Genomic DNA, 17,135 nt, shown 5'->3' with positions numbered 1-17,135 from the left:
CCTAATTTCGAATTTTGAAGAGATTTACAACATTACTCTATAATTTTAATGTGAACTTGTTCCCTTCTTGCTCATGCTTGTTTCCTTGATGTGCTTGACTCCATTGTGTAGACAACTTGAGCTTGAGACTTCTTTATTCTTTGAATTCATTTGTTATCATCAAAATCCATGTGTAGATTTATAATCACATGAAACTTGAAATCTTGAGTTCAACAAATATTTTAATTTAACTTTTTATCTCTCATTTTTTAAAATTTAAAAAATACTCAATTCAAATTATTTTATTATTAATCACAAACTATCTTATCATTATTCATAAAATTTTTATTTCATCTCCATCTTAAATTCTAAAAATATCTAATTAGTGTTCAAATTAGAGGGTGTTTCTGGTATTAGCATTTTCTGATTTCCTCCGTTCCTGTCATAATCGGCTCGGCCCCAAACGCAATCGCACAGTCACGTGGCTCTCTCTCTCTCACTGGCCTATTCGACGAAGTCTAGAGGAAAGAAGAAGAAGAAAGAAAGCTCCGGGACATGACAAAACCCTAGAAGAATCCGCAAGCAGATTTCCTTTGCTTCCAGAATTTCTGAAACTTCTGTAGTTAAATAGTATTCGAAATCTCCAGATAATGGTGAAGAAGGGTGTGCCCGAATGGCTCAACAGCTCGCTCTGGTACTCCACTTCCTCTCAGGAAGACGACGACCGTGTCTCTCGATACTCCACCAGACCCACCACCATTTCCTCTTCTTCCCCCGAACCTTCTGTGGAACCGCCTCCGGTCCCCCAACCCCCTCCCTCATCAACCCGTGTAGAGCCTGCAAAGCTGGCGGAGAACAAGGACTCGCTCATCAACGACAGCCATAGCAGCGATCTCAGTTACAATGGCATCTTCGAAGAAGCTGGACCTTCCGCCGAGGACATTTCTCGCCAGTCCCAGCTCCTCGCCGAGGTTCCCCCCCCCCCCCCCCCCCCCCCCCCCCCCCCCCCCCCCCCCCTCTTCCCTCTCTTTCGGTAAAATGTTATGTTTATGTATATGTGAATCGATGTGGATTGATTGTATTTATGCAATTGTAGATATCGAAGAAAGTGATAAACATCCGGGACTTGCGGAGAATTGCGTCACAGGGTATACCGGACGGCCCTGGGATTCGTTCCATAGTATGGAAGGTTGGTATTTTGTTAAAAATTTCCTTGAATGTTATTTTCTTTCTTTCTATTTCATTTTTTTTCCGGTGCTAAGAAAGCGTGAGAAAAACGAAATATCACTATGTGACCTTAATTGCTGGAATTTGGTCGGTTGAGTGGCGTGGCAGATATAGTTATTTCGTGTAAAAAAAAAAAAAAAGAAAACCATAGGGCTCAGAGTTTGCACACAACGTTTAGCGAAAAATTTGACTGGTATATTGAGTTTGGTTTAATAGATGGAAAGACGACAAAAAAGTTCTGTGTGAATGTAACCATGTTGAATGGAATTGAGGTTTTGACTTTAAGGCTTCTTGGTTGTCACAGCTCTTACTGGGCTATCTACCGCCGGATCGTGCAGTTTGGTCATCCGAATTAGCCAAGAGGAGGTCACAGTACAAGCAATTTAAAGAGGAGCTTTTGATGAATCCTGTAAGTTGTATTCAGATTTTGAATTTGATGCCGCTATTCCTGATTTCATTTAGTATTGTTTTGTTGAAATAACAAGGAGTAGCTAAAACGGTAATAAGGGAAATTAAAGAAAATGTAGCTGGCCCTTCTTTTCCATACTGATAGGTGCTCTGGTTTTTTGTTTGTTTTTAACTTTTTTATAGTTTGTCTTAGGCTTATAAACCGAACCCCTCCATTCGGTGAGGTGGTCAAAGCATTACTGCATCGACTTGATTCTCAGAGGTGCTGCACTGATTGTATGCCACCAAAAGGGGCAGTTTTAATAGGCTGTTGGCTGATTTGCTTGGTTTGGCCTGATTTACTTGACTTCCAAAAATAAAAATTGCAAAATAAACAAAAAAAAAAAAAAAAACCCTACCATACTCGCCATGGATGCAAATAAATTACCGATGGCTTTCTTGTGCAATCTGATGCAAGACCCATGCCCATAATTGTGCAACAAATGGAGCTGGGATAACTCTTGCTTTGTGAAATAAAAAAGGCATGGAGCTGGGATCTAGAGAGTGAGATGCCAAATAGATTTGAGATCAATAGAAACACATCTTGCTGAAGGGGGTGGGGGTAGTGGCTTCGTTGGCAGGTGCTATGGTAGTGATAGGGAGACTAGAACTGAGAACCAAACTCTCTCTCTCTCTCTCTCTCTCTCTCTCTCTCTCTCTCTCTCTCTCTCTCTCTCTCTCTCCCTTCTCTCTCCCAGTGAGACACCAAATAGATTTGAGATCAACAGAAACACAGATTTAGCTAGAGGGAGGGATAGAGAGCTGACATGGGAGAGAGAGCATACCTGATGGATTTGACGGCAGTCTCTGTGGCAGTGAAAGGGAGACTAGAATTGAGAAGCCAACCTACCCATTCAATTGTCAAAAAATTGGGTTGCCCTGTTTGGGCTGGCCTGATATGGCGCCTTCTGTCTTGATTGAAGAATATGTCAGAAACATAGAAGGCATGGAACTGGACTCAGTATTAAGCCTGAGATTTGGAGGAGATAGTGGGCCCTAAGACTCAGAAGCGTCATAAAATTGCTTGGATAATGGTATTAAGAATTGGCTAACTTAGATAAAATTTCTTTTACCTATCAAGTGTGTGTGTGTGCTCATGTGCGCTTTACTCTTCACATGCTCAACTCTTTTCTCTTCTCTCTACTTATTCAATAGAGAGAAGAAAGGACTTTCCATCTTATAGTGGTGAATTATTCTATAATTTATTATTAATTTTCCAATAAAAATGACTATTCATGTTATTGTAGCTATTGAGTATTTGCTCTTCCTTATTTGTCCCTTTGGCTTCCTCACCTCTTAGCTATTCTACTTAACTCTTTGTATTTTCACCAACTAATTTTTCTGTTTGTTGAGATATAAAAATTGTCATTCCTCAAGATTAGAAGAATATTTTTACATTTTAGACTATTTGTGATAGAAATTTTAGACAATTAATTCATGCCTTTGTGAAGAGGATCTTCTGATCAGATGCTTGTTTTTGCTCACCGTCAGAAAAAAATAACTGGAATAAAAATTAAAATGGCCTCTTGATTCTTATGCTTGTTCTTGCTTATTGAAAAGATATAATATACTGGATTAAAAATGTTCATATTATTCCTCTTCATTTACATGGTATGAGCTAGAAGTTTAAAAATAATGGGCCTCATCTTTGGTTTTTAATTATGTGGTCAGTTCTTAGAAGTAGCAGGGGAAGGGATGAGAATTTTCTTCAATTAGACTTCCTTCCTTGTGCATCTTGACAACTGCCCTTTCCTTGAACCTATCAAAAAATAAACACTTGTCCTTTTCATGCCTCAACTTCTAAAACCTGAATGTCAAGTGATGCCTGTATAATCTTCTACTAAACTTTTCTTCTGATAAAAAAATAATCTTCTACTACTCTTTTCTGTTTCTTTCAATGTTTGTCATATTATATTTCATGGTCAATACTTGATCTTCAAAAAAAAAAGTCTCATGGTCAATACCTTTACACATTATGAAAATTTGGTGTTAATGAAAATAAGAAAAATAATAAAAACTTGATGTGGTGTTTTTTTTGTTGCTTCCATTGACTTTAATATTCTCTAGAGGTTTGGGTTTTCTGAATGTTTCTGTGGCTAGTCAGTCAGAAATTACGTGGAGGTTGGATAAATCCAGAAGCTGTGACAAAGATGACTCAAAAAGTGAAAGCAGGTGCTTGCTCTCAAGATCAGAAATAACCCATGGGGAACATCCTTTGAGCCTTGGGAAGTCTAGCATATGGAATCAATTCTTTCAGGTACATGCAATTAGTTGATTATTTGATTTTCATGTTACATTACACTCTAATAAATTGAAATTTATTAGGCTAAATGTATTACCATCTGCTTTTTAAACCTTTTGTTAATTGTATGTTAGGATTTTTTGATATCATATATCACCTTTGAAAATGTGCGCTTTCCTTCAATCAGGCATGTGCTTGTGCTTTGCTTTTAGGCTCTAGACATCATTAGGTAATCCTTGCGCTTTCACCAACACTGGTGTTCCTTTGGACAGCTTCCTAGACTTTAATGGGCTTACTCTCCATGATTATTTTGTATCTTTTCCTAATTTAACTAGGTGACTTTGTTGTATGCATCTTCTTGTACTTGGAATGCGCCTTTTACATTTTTAAATGAAATTGTTATTACCTATAAAAAAAAAAAAAAAAAAAAAAATAGAAAAGGGGCATCTTCTTCCCATGTAATAATAAAGATGAAGGGTTTTGGGTTCAAGACCCAACTAGTTGTGTGTGATTTCCACTGCAAATACTGTTAATATATTTTATATTCTAGATTGAACCTTTCGTATCAAATTAGCTTCAACAGTCTTCTTGTTCTAAATATGTCTGGATTTTCCATTATGTTATGTTTACCTGCTTTTTTATGTGGGTAATATCTACTCAATCAAGATCGTAGTTTGTCTGGCAACGTTCCTTGTATATTTAGCAGTGTACGGTCAGCTGGTTAAGTGTGAGTCCCAGCTCATTGGGCTGTTGAACATTAGTAAATCTAAGTGTAATTTAGTACTGGTAGGTGCCTTTACAGCATTCTTGTGAAACATGTAACTCTAAATGTGGGTTATGTAGGACTCAGAGATCATAGAACAGATTGACCGAGATGTGAAGCGCACCCATCCAGACATGCACTTTTTCTCAGGGGACTCACAATTTGCAAAATCGAATCAGGTTTTCCCATTGTTTTCATTTTTAATATGATCGACACCCTAGTGTTTGAGTATAAGCTGCGTTGCTGAATTTTTGTGCTTCATATTTTCAGGAGGCTTTAAAGAACATTTTAATTGTGTTTGCAAAGTTAAATCCGGGTATAAGATATGTTCAGGGGATGAATGAAATTTTGGCTCCTCTATTCTATGTGTTCAGAAATGACCCTGAAGAGGAATATGCGGTAAGTGCATGTCAATTTAGTTTTGCTCCTTTTCTGGGGTTCATGCCTATATTTTGTCTTTCTACAGTATGTCATTTGTAACACAAATGTACGTTTTTTCTACAAAATGCCATTGGGTGTGCTTCCTTTTTGTTGATCTGGTTGATTTACTTCCTGGATATATCTGGGTAATCAAGGCTTTTTAACAACCTTCAGCAGTCTCAGTATGCCATTGGTTGTGCTTTCCTTTTTGTTGATTTGGTTGATTTACTTCCTGGTTATATCTGGGTAATCAGGACCTTTTGACAACCTTCAGCAGTCTCTTTATAAACTTGAAAAGGCCGACTTTCTCTTTAATATAAAGCTGGAAAAAAAAAAAAAAATCTGGAAACAAAGATACTCTAAAGGATACACCAAACTAGCTTGAAAAGAAAAAAGAGCAGAAGTCTTTGGAGTCTTACAAAGTTAGAGTTTCTTTAACGTAGAGGGTACTGAATACAAAGACTTTTAACTTTCGTGCTGCCCTCTACTGATATGCGAACGTTAGGGCATTACGTCCTTGCCAAATTGCACGCAAAAGCCTTCTTTAAGGCTTCCACATGGGCTCTGTCAGCTTGCCAACAGCTCGATCACTCTGGGGAATGACCCACTCAATCCCTAAAATGTTGAACATCTTTGCCCTCATTCTCTAGCCAGCTCATAGTGCAGTAAAAGGTGATCAATGCTTTACCCATTCTGCCTGTACATAGAACACTCGTTTGTTATTATAATATGTGTTCTCAAATTATCTGTTGTTAAGATCATTCCTTTGGTGACCACTCAAACAAAACAAAAAAAAACCTACCTCGGAGCACTCTTTATTTCTTCAAATGCATTTTCAAGGAAATGGTGACCCAATTGGAGGGATGTGCAGATTAAACAAGGATTTAATCTTGAAGACTTGTCTTTTGGATGGGATTTAACATATTGGATCCTTACTGCCTCTGCTCCATCTAATAAACTCTGCCTCTATTACATCTCCCAATCATTGGCTGACTCGAATAAAAGTAACATCCCCTTGGGCCATATTATCATAAATTTGCATGTGTTTTGCAACTGACTCACCTTGAGGATGGATAATTGGGAAAATAGTTTGGCAGGAATTTTGGGGTGGAAGGTGTGACCTTTACCTATGAAATATTCAGGGCTAAGGCAATTTGGGATAGGTTTATTGAGAAGATTGAATGAAGATTGGCTAGTCGGAAAAGGATGTATCTGTCCAAATGTGGTAGGATTACTTTGATCAAAAGTACTCTTTCTAATCTGCCCATGTATTTCATGTCCTTGTCTTTGCTTTCAGTAAGTGTTGCTAGCACTCCTTGCAAATTTGCAGAGGGACTTTCTTAGGGGGGTGATTAGGAGAAGACTTCAAATTCCACTAGGTAAGCTGGGCCAAATTATACTCTTCAATACTTGAGGGAAGGCTTGGACTTTGGAGCTTGATTACCTTCAATGTGCACTCTTAGGGAGGTGGCTTTGGCACTATCAGAAGAAGAGAGGTCTTATGGATAATGATTATAGAGGTCAAGTGTGAAAGCTCATGGGGTGGATGGTGTTCTTATGTGGTCTTGGGACCTTGTTAGGTGGGATTATGGAAGAACGTAAGAAAAGAGGGGGAAGTTCTCAATGCATATTAGATTTGAAGTGGGTGATGGTGCTAGGATCAGATTATAGCATGATCACTGGTGTGGTAGTAAGGCTCTCAAAAGAGCTTGTTTGGAGATGTATAGTTCGTTCCGGGTTAAGGATGCTTCAGTTGCAGACCTGCTGGAGACAACTAGTGAATTCCCTCAGTGGATCTCATCTAGAGCAGCTCATGATTGGGAGGTTGAGGCCTTCTAAGGGCAATTTGCTTTGGGCCCCATACAAGAAAGGGAAGTTCAACTTCTGTTATCTTTATTTTGTCCTTATCTTTCATACGAACAATTTCTTTACGTGGACCTTTGAGAGCTGTGCTTTTTGCTTGGACTGCCTCTATCGGGAAGATTCTTACTATGAAAATTTTGAAAAGATTCTTTGGTGTACTTGACTAGTGTTGCACGTGCAAAAGGAGTGGGGAGTTTGTGGTTCATCTCTTACTACATTGCTAGGTGGCTGGTTTGGCTTGGGTCATGCCTAGAAGGCTAGAAGCATAGTGGACCTTTTTAACTCATGGAGTGGTTTAGGCAGTAGTCCACAAATCTCAGCAGTGTGGAAAATGGTTCCTTCATGTATCATATGGTGTATTTGGAGGGAAAGGAATGATAGTAATTTTGAGGATTGTCAACAGAGGATAGAGGCACTCAGTACTTTTTTCCTTCAACGCTCGGTCATTGGACTGCCTCAATAGACTTCAATGGGATTACTTACATGATTATCTTGTACCCTTTTTTATTTCTAGCTAAATAAATTTCTTGCACACTCCTTGTTGTACTCGGCATGTGCCTATAGCGTTTTATATAATGAAACGATTATTACTTATTAAAAAAATGTATGTGGTTAACTATAAAAAAAAAATGTATACGGTGAAATCATGTGTCCTACCCATGGTAGTGTATACTTCAATCGAGAAAAACCCTGGAGATTGTTTAGGCTTTCTGATTAACCTTTTAAAGTTAATCAATAGATAAATTTGATGGAGACCTTAGTTTGGGATAAGAATATGGAATCACGCTTTTGCTTTTATTTCCTTTGTAAGCATTGGGACCATTGGCTGTGTATGGGATTAGTTCCCTCCCCTCAAATAAATCTCTTGTGAAGTTTATCCAATGTTTCTAGCTCCCTTGCTAGAGACGGTGCCTTCAAAATCAGTATCAATGGCCATGCTTTATTAACCAAACATTTTTCAAAAGTCATACCAAATATCTTCAAATCTCAACTTCTCTCTTTCAACCTTTTCTATTTCAACTTTTCATCCAATCATTGCCCAACTTTTGCTCTTTGCTGAGGGCCTGTGCACCCTTGGGATTAGTCGGGACGTTGTTCTGTTCTTCGACACTCGGTGCTAATGAAACAAATATTAGTATCTAAAAGAAGAATCAATACAACTTTTACAAACTCCAAAACGAAAGTGCTCTTAAAAAATTATATTCAAAAAACCTTTCAACTCTATCTATTCACTTTCTCAAAATTCAGTACAAAACAGTTTTTCAAAAAAATTATTCGAAACTCTCTCTCCTTACTCATAACTCAATCTCAAAAAAATTCTCAAAATATTTCATAACCAAGATGGCCAGTGTTTCCCATTGTTTGAGAAACTTAAATGGTTTTCTTGAGGTAGGGTTGGCAGCGAATTCAAGTATCACCTCATTAAGTGGACTAGGATTTGTGCTTGATAACTATAGGTGGTTTGGGGGTAACCTTTACTCGTTACTGTTCATCAAATATCTGTTGTGTAAATGGTTATGGCACTGTGCTGTAAAAAGAGTTTGTTGAGACTGGTGGTAGAAGTTGAATATGGTAGTTTGTGGGGAGGTGAAGGTGCTGTCAAGGGTAGTATTCTTTGTTTGGTTGGCTATATTATGAGAGATCTTATTGGCGGATAATTTGAGGAGGAGAAATGCCGTAGTAGTGGATTGGTGTTGTAAGTGCAAGCAGGGCAGAGAAAACATTGATCATCTTTACTTCACTTTGAGGTGGCTTTGGGCATCAATATTTCCTACTGTTGGTCGATTGTAAATGATTTTAATGGCATGACCATTCATGAAGTTCTTATATCACTAGAACATCACTCCTAGGCGTTGCTCTTGTATATGATCCATGTACTTGGGCTTTGCCTATTCTTATGATTAATAAAATTTTATTTACCGATAAAAAAAAAAAAGATTCCCTACTGTTGGGATTGAGTAGGTCATACTGCGACAAGGGGTACATTTGTAGCTGTTTGGCAAAGCCCCCATAGTAGCCATGGCAATGTAGAGGTTTGGAGGATGATCCCTTTGTGCTTGATGTTTGTATTTGGCAGGAACGTAGTGCTCAGACCTTTGAGATTGTGAGAGAATGATGTTAGAATTAAGAGGCGTTATGTACTATAAAAAGATGCATTATGTGGAATTCTATTTGTGTGGATGACAGTGAATAATGTTTTTTCGTTTCTCACATTCTAGAATTCATGGAATTGTGTTCTTTTTCTTCATCCTTCTATGCTAGGGGTTTCCTATTGTCTACGTCTTACATACTTGGGTTGCATCCGCTTGCGATAGAATACAATTACATCTCTTGTGTATGTATAAAAATAGGAATTAAATTTGTTTCTGTTTTAATGTTGGTCTGAAATGCTTGTTGCTGCTGTTACCATACTGTTATATCATTTGTAGCTATCACTTTGGTTTAATTTGCCCTTTGGTTTAATTTTGCTTATCATTTCTTAATTTGTAAGTTGCGCAGGCCTCTGCTGAAGCAGACACATTCTTTTGTTTTGTTGAGTTATTAAGCGGATTCCGTGACAACTTCTGTCAGCAACTTGATAATAGTGTTGTGGGAATCCGTTCCACAATTACGAAGTTCTCACAGCTTCTCAAGGAACATGATGAGGAGTTGTGGCGTCATCTTGAGGTCACAACCAAAGTAAGACCTGATTCTAACTTGTAAATTTTGTTTCTTTCCCAATTGCTGGTATCTTTCTATGTATTGTTATCTCTTAAAGAATTGGGTGGTTCTCAATTTATATTTATGCATTAGACCCAGGGTTCAGAATAACCTTGGCTACCTTCTAGCTTAAGCATATCTCTTGATCACATATGGGATCTGACCACTGTACTGTAATGGACTTCTAATTGAAAATAGGCAGGTAGTCTAGACATAATGTGGCATCCTTGGCCCTCGGTAATATTCCTTGGTGAGGAACTGTGGTGCCCAGGATGCTCGCATGTCAGCTAGATCCCTAGATTCTTTGAGCAAGATGTGCGCCCGTAAGCTATGCACAAATGAGTCACAGTGGATCACAGCAGAATTTTATTTTATTTTTGATAAGTAATAAACTTTATTGAATAAATGAATGCAACTAGGCAAAGCCCATGTACACAGGTAGCATACAAAAGAGACACCTAATTACACTAGCAAGCTGAAAAGAAATAAAAAAGTCATGAACATTCCCTCCCTTTAGTACAATAGCAGAAAACCATTGAACCAAAGAAAATACAAAAAAGTTCCAGATTTCCCCCACTGTTCTCTCCTTCTTGTTGAAGCATATCTCATTTCTTTCCATCCAAAGACACCACAGTAAACACAAAGGAATCATCCTCCGCATTGCAGCCAGCTGTGAGCTTTAATGATGCCTCTTCCAACATGCTAAAAGATCCACCACGCTCTTGGGCATAACCCAATTCAACCCAGCCCTATTTATGATGCCATCCCAAAGCTCCCTCACCGCTTTGCAATGCAGAAAAATATGATCGGTCATTTCACCATTCTTCTTTCATAGGTAGCATCACTCCAACACAATCATCCCTATTTTCCTTAAATTTTCAACCGTCAAAATCTTATCTAAAGCTGCAGTCCATGCAAAAAAAAGCAACTTTAGGTGGCACTGGAACTATCCATATACCCTTCCAAGGAAACATAAAAGGAAACTCAGCAGAATTAGTGAGGGGGGATTAGTCGGAGACTAATCTATCAGTACCGGAGATGTATGAATAAATCCTTCAATAATAGTAATATCCATAAGTCACTATTAGTGTCCCAACTATGGTTTCAGACCATCATAAGTTCGTCACTTATATCACATGATGTGAACCATAGGTGTTTCATCTCCTAATTATAATAAATATCTTAAATTACAAGATAAACACCAAGATATGCCCTCGTTGCTACTCCTCAGGCTGGGCTAGTTTTTATTTTGAAGATAATTCTTGTGGGCTATATCTGCATCAAGGTCTCCAGCTTCGATGAACAAAACTGAAGGTGGGACCACTAGAGTGAGATTTTTATAAAACCTAGTAAGTTAAAATTCATGACAATACTAATAATAAAAGACAATGGCGATGAATATGCATGTACCAGTTCATTTAAACAAAGCCGAGGACACATTTTGCATATGATGAAGATCTGGGAAAAACACATATTCCCAAGCATGGTGAGGAATCACCCTCTGAGCAATCACATGTATACATAAGTATGGTGAGCAATCATCCTCTTAAGCAAAACATTTATGTTCACAAATTCTCATCATAATATTATCAACAGGTAATGACCACCCATTTGGCACAGGGAATCTTGCTACCTAGCCAATACGTGAACTCATTCACCAAAAACCAAAGGGGAATCATTCCACCCATATGACATGGGAATCTCTCTACCTGATCCACACGTGGAACACCTCCACCCAAACATAACAAAGGGCACCCCACTTGATCAACACAGGGACTCTCTCTACCCCTGATATCAAGTGAAGCCAATGTGGAAACGTCCAACCCCGGTCATCATGGGAAATTCCTCTACCCGTATGAAACTCGTGGCAACGTGTTGCTGAAATGGTATGGGTAATTTTGAACCCAATCCCATGAGTTTAGAACATTCAAGAATCACATCATCTCAAATCACATCGTAAAGATAACCAATAAATGTAATGGGAAAAAGATGCAGCTTCATGCAACAAAGGGATGTGATACATTTTTTTTTTCTGATAAGTAAATAAATTATATTATCAAAAGTGGGCAGAAGCCTGATACAATGTTTAGTAGCCACAACTAGGTATGATCAATGGATATAAGGAAATCATGTAACTCCAAACCATTGAAATCGACCGCTATGGTCCAAGTACAAATCTAAAGAAAAAAGCTTTCAATTCCTCCATCGATCTCTCTGTCCTCGAACGTCTTGTCATTGTGCTCTCGCCATAAACACCACACTATGCATATAGGATCATCTTCCACACCCGCTTTTATTTGTTGATTTCCTCTCAGATTTTTCCAACTGGCCAATACCCCTACCACCGTCTCTGGCATAACCCAAGCCAAGTCCACTTTGCCAAGAACCTCATTCCATAACCTTCTCGCTACCTCACAGTTTATTAAGAGATGGTTCACCGATTGACCTCCCATTCTACACATGCAACACCAATCTGCGATGATCACCCTGCGCTTCCTCAAATTATCAGTTGTAAGAATCTTACTCAATGCTGCTGTCCACACAAAGAATGCTACTTTGAGTGGCGCCTTATGTCTCCATATCTTTCGCCATGGAAACTGAATAGGTCTCTTGGGTAAGAGACTTATAGAAAGAGCGCACCGAAAAAGTACCTTTAACTGTAGGTATCCACCATAAACTATCCTGTGAGTTACCCGGTTCAGTAGAATACAAAAGGCTATAAAAGGCTTCAATACTGCTCATCTCCCAGTCTTGTGCCGCCCTACTGAAGTTGATGTTCCATTGACTCAAAGGGATGTGATACATAATATGCAAATCCTGAATATACCCACAAACATTTAGGTTCGTTTGGTTACGTCAGATGAGATGAGATGTGATGTTTTGAATAGTAATGAATAAAATATTTTTATAATATAATTTTTTTAATATTGGTTTTGTATTGGGATTTGAAAAAAGTTGAATTATTTATTATATTTTGTATGGAAATTTGAAAAAGTTGTAATGATTAGATGAGATAAGATGAGATGAGGTTATTTGGTTTTTGGTACCAATTCGGGCCTTACCTTGCATTCCCAAAATAGTCGTAGGAGTGAACCTACTTGAATGGTATTTCCAAGGGTTTGTTTGGAAAGTGAGATGAGATAAGAATTCTATAAATAGCAGTGAACTAGTTTGTGAATAGTAGTGAAATGGTTCGAGTTAAGATGTTTTTTTGAATTTTGAGAAATGAGAGAAAAAATTGAATAAAAATATTATAAAGTTAGAGTATAATATTGTTTTTGTGTTTTGTTTGGAAGTTTGGGAAAACTCTAATGTTTTAGGTAATGATTAGACGAAAAAGTTAAAAAATTTAAAATTGAAAAAAGTTTATGTTTGAGTGATGTTTGGGAAGGAAATTATCAGAAGTTCTGAGATGAGATCATCTCACCTCCCAAATAAGCCCTAATACTAAGGTTGCACTGATACCTATCCTTTAGTCGTGAAACTTGAGTTCCTTGTTTCCTTTAAGACTTCGAAGAGAGACACTTTACGATATCAAAAGTGAGATGATGACTTTTGTCAAATACCTTTCATACGAAGGGATTGTCAGTTATAGTCCTAACGTTCTTCTAACTCTTGCTTGAATGAGAAACTTTCGATCTTAGCTGTCCATTTGTCCTCTGGACTTGAAGAATCGTAGAGACATAGTGATTGATAGGGCAAAGCGTGCACGTCCTTGCAACTTCCCTTCGGTCCAATCCCATAGTTCTTCCCCAAGCGAGGGTCATCCACGTGGCCTTGTGCCATATCTCTGAGGTTTAATGATATGGCTTGCATGTTCGTATTTTGACTTTCGCCAGTGTACTCCAGATATGACGTCTTTGATGGAGCATGGGCCTTGGGAACAACACCTGCTGCCTATTGAGCACCTCCGGGTTATCTCGGAGAGCTCCCAGCTTTGCATCACGCTTGTCCTAGCCCTTTGCTCACCTTCTTACGGTCAACACATCTTTTGCTCGCCTGGTGTTGGACAAACCTTCCTTCGTCGCCCTTTGCGCACCTTTGTACGGTCAACACATTCTCTACAATGTGTTGCTCGCCTTACTTCTTGTCTGGCTGCACATTTTTTTGCCTGGCTGCCTGCTTATTGCCAATATTTTACCTATGGGAGGAGATCCATTCCCTTGATTTGGCGCAGTCCTCACACATAAACCCATATGTCAAAATGCATGTTCATTTAATGCTTTAGGTTTTTTTATTGCAGGACATCAAGTGATTGATTAAGTTGCTTTAACCCACCCCCCCAACCACCATCCAAAAAAAAAATAAAATTACGATGCCAATGTATTAGCATTTATAAATCAGGTTTGTTTATTTTATTTTAAATACGGGCTTGTTCTCCCATATTCATGGTGGGATATTTGCACATGTCTTTTTTTTTTTTTTAAATTGCTTCTATTTATCTCTTTTGCACTGCTTTTAATTTTCTATTTATAGGTATTTTTTAAAAAAATAAGGAGGAGAGAATTTTATTTAAGAAAATTCAAAAGGTGTAGCCCATGTACAAACAATGATTTGGAAGCTGGTACGTTAAGTTGTCTTAATTTTTTTTTTCTTTTTGATAATTAGATATTAATTTGTCTTGTTGAAAACTGAAAATGTCACTCTCCTAGTTGCATTGTGTAGAATAGGATCTGTGCTCTTGCGAGTTTGGTGTAATTCTTCTGATGTGGGCGCTTCTTTTCTTGTAGTGATTAACCACTTATTTTGTCCTTTTTTTCCCTTCCAGCGAGGCCAAGTGCTGTTCTGAACTGTGTTCTGTTCTGTCCGAATTTCATAATTTGTGAAAGGGTTGTGAAATAATTGTTAGCTTTAGGTTGTTAGACAATTTCCTATGCCTTACTGTTTTGTAATTAAATGACAGGTCAACCCCCAATTTTATGCCTTTAGGTGGATTACTCTTCTCTTGACTCAGGAATTCAATTTTGCGGACAGTCTTCACATTTGGGACACACTTCTAAGTGATCCTGAAGGTCCTCAGGTAGGATTACAATCTTTGTGGTATTCTTCTATTATAGATACGATTGACTTTGATATTCCTTGGTTGTAGAATATGAAAGGCTTCCCTAAGCCACAACGGCCACAACGAGAGTTGTTTGGAAGTTTGGAAAAATTGTAATGATTAGATGAGATGAGTTTAGATGGTTTCACTATCCAAACCAGGCCTTAATTAAGCCAAGCTCTTGATCTTCAAGAACACGACGGATGTAGGATACGGTGCCGCATAGAATATTATTTACTCACATCACAGATAATTTTTGCAATCAAACTTCATGATGTGATTAGTTTTAATATCTTCGCTAACTTTATTTGCCACTTTATAATGCTGAAGGCAGCTACACTAAAAAGTACATCAAGAAAGTTTGATCATTTAGGATAACTGTGTAGTCTCATAGATCTCTCTCTCTCTCTCTCTCTCTGAAAATGCTTTAGAATTGTTGGTAGTGGGAGTTCTTTTCAGTTATTGTATATGCAGTCCAGCCTGTTAAATAATACATTCCCTGAATCCTGGTTATGAAACTATCTTCAGGAAGTACTTTTAAAGATCTCTAAATCTGTGCAAAAGAGGCAGAAAAATGACAATTGCTCGCTCATTTTTGCAGGAAACACTTCTCCGGATATGCTGTGCTATGCTGATCCTCGTTCGGCGGCGCCTTCTAGCAGGTGATTTCACGTCTAATCTCAAACTGCTCCAGCACTATCCTCCAACAAACATCAGTCATTTGCTCTATGTTGCCAACAAGTTGCGTGTACAATCCTTAGGCTAATTCTCTTAAGCAATCCCTTTATATTTTTTGTTGTTCCAAATTTAATACTTGTAGATCAAAAGTAAAAACTGAGGCAGTGACGGCATCCATTATTTCTTTTAGTTACTTTTTTTTTTTTTTTTTGCTAGAAATTCATTGTTACCTTTCATGTAACATGTATGTATTTTCTTTTCCATCCCCCTCTTTTTGTTATGGATCAATGAGTTGGTTGTCGACTATGAACAAATGCTATGTAATATTTACCCTTGGCTATGTTCTCCTCATTATCATTTTATTCAGAATATTATTATCAGTTTTTTCCTTAATTTTCCATACCACACCAGCAAACCTTACTGATGTTTTCTGAGGGTGCTTGTGACATTGTTATTGTCTTTGAGCCTCCACGTGCACCCCGGCCCGCATACGGGTACCTGTTACCATGGCGGGACATCCTGTTTCAGAAGTGACATTCAACTATATATATATATATATATATATGAAAAATTTTTCTTGTCATCCTCACACTTCACACATTATATTTATTTTAATTTTTTTTTCATTTTTTTTATAATAAATATGTAGTGTGGATGACAAATAAAATAATTCAATTAGTTTAATAAGAATAAAATGAAATAAAAAAATAAAAAATAATATTTTAATATATAAAGTGTGTAGTGTAGGATGATGAATAACATTCTTCTATATATATCTATATATACACTAGTTGGCACTCTAGTAGGAAGTAAAAAAATATTGTATCTAATGAAAAATATGTTCATTAGATACAACAGTTATTTTTCATGAGATACAATATTACCAGATAATTATCAAAATTCACTAAAATAAAGACTAATGCTTGAATAAATAAAATGCATGAAAAGATAGTAATGATAGTAATAATTGCTTTCTATTACTAAAGTATTAAGTCAAAGACAAATAAATTAAAACTTATACAAATTTGGAGGAATTGAAATTATAATTTTATTGAAATTATAATTTTTTCCTAACAAGAGCATAATCAAATAATCAAACAGTCTCAAGCATGAGCCAAATAAGATGCACTAATAACAAGGTTGGGCATAGTTGTTAATACTTGGGAGTGAATGAGACCACAAAACTTAGCAGCAAGTTTTCATACATCGTCAAATTCAAACTTATGAAACAACTTAAAATAAAGAATTGAAGAAAGAAGTACATTTCATTTAGTATACTGAAGCAACTGAGGTTATTCATGTGAATCAAACTGTTTAGAAGGAGAGCAGCAACACTGTCATGATTGTTGATATCTTGATCCACTGGAATTTTTCCAAATAACAAGCAAAGATTTTACAAGTGAACTATAACTAAAAAATTTGTAAAATGAGAAGTTTCAATTGGAATTTAGAGAACATTCATGAGGGAAATGAATGAAATTATTAGATCTAAAATATCATATCTTAAATACAATTAGTATTTTAGATTCATATTACGGTTTTGTAATAAAGTGTGCATTATTAAAGGAGAAATAAAATGGAACACATAGAAGATCTAACAGAAGATAGAAACACAAATATGAATATTTGTAAAGTATTATTTTATTATCTTGAAACAAAATTATAGAAATTTGAGGCTCTTCGCCTCATTTTTTAAACGCTCTTGCTCTTCAAAAATTTGCATGCCCCTCCTATCTAAAGGAGTAGACAATCGAAAAGAAGATTTAAGTAAGGAT

General features: G+C 37.1%; 1 protein-coding gene across 1 annotated transcript; it reads left to right on the top strand.

The window, feature by feature from the left end:
• The first annotated feature begins 435 nt into the window (after window positions 1-435).
• On the top strand, window positions 436-15,711 carry LOC122300271 (TBC1 domain family member 13-like). The gene is made up of 9 exons (XM_043110788.1): window positions 436-950; window positions 1,076-1,168; window positions 1,511-1,615; window positions 3,758-3,910; window positions 4,739-4,837; window positions 4,929-5,057; window positions 9,441-9,620; window positions 14,545-14,661; window positions 15,284-15,711. The coding sequence occupies exons 1-9, from the start codon at window positions 630-632 to the stop codon at window positions 15,446-15,448; spliced, it is 1,362 nt and encodes a 453-aa protein (XP_042966722.1). The 5' UTR covers window positions 436-629; the 3' UTR covers window positions 15,449-15,711.
• The last annotated feature ends 1,424 nt before the right edge of the window (window positions 15,712-17,135 follow it).

The sequence above is a fragment of the Carya illinoinensis genome, chromosome 2, assembly GCF_018687715.1.
Source record: "Carya illinoinensis cultivar Pawnee chromosome 2, C.illinoinensisPawnee_v1, whole genome shotgun sequence".
Taxonomy (NCBI): domain Eukaryota; kingdom Viridiplantae; phylum Streptophyta; class Magnoliopsida; order Fagales; family Juglandaceae; genus Carya; species Carya illinoinensis.
Note: the sequence above shows the minus strand (reverse complement) of the source record. Positions and strands in the feature narration are given on the sequence as shown.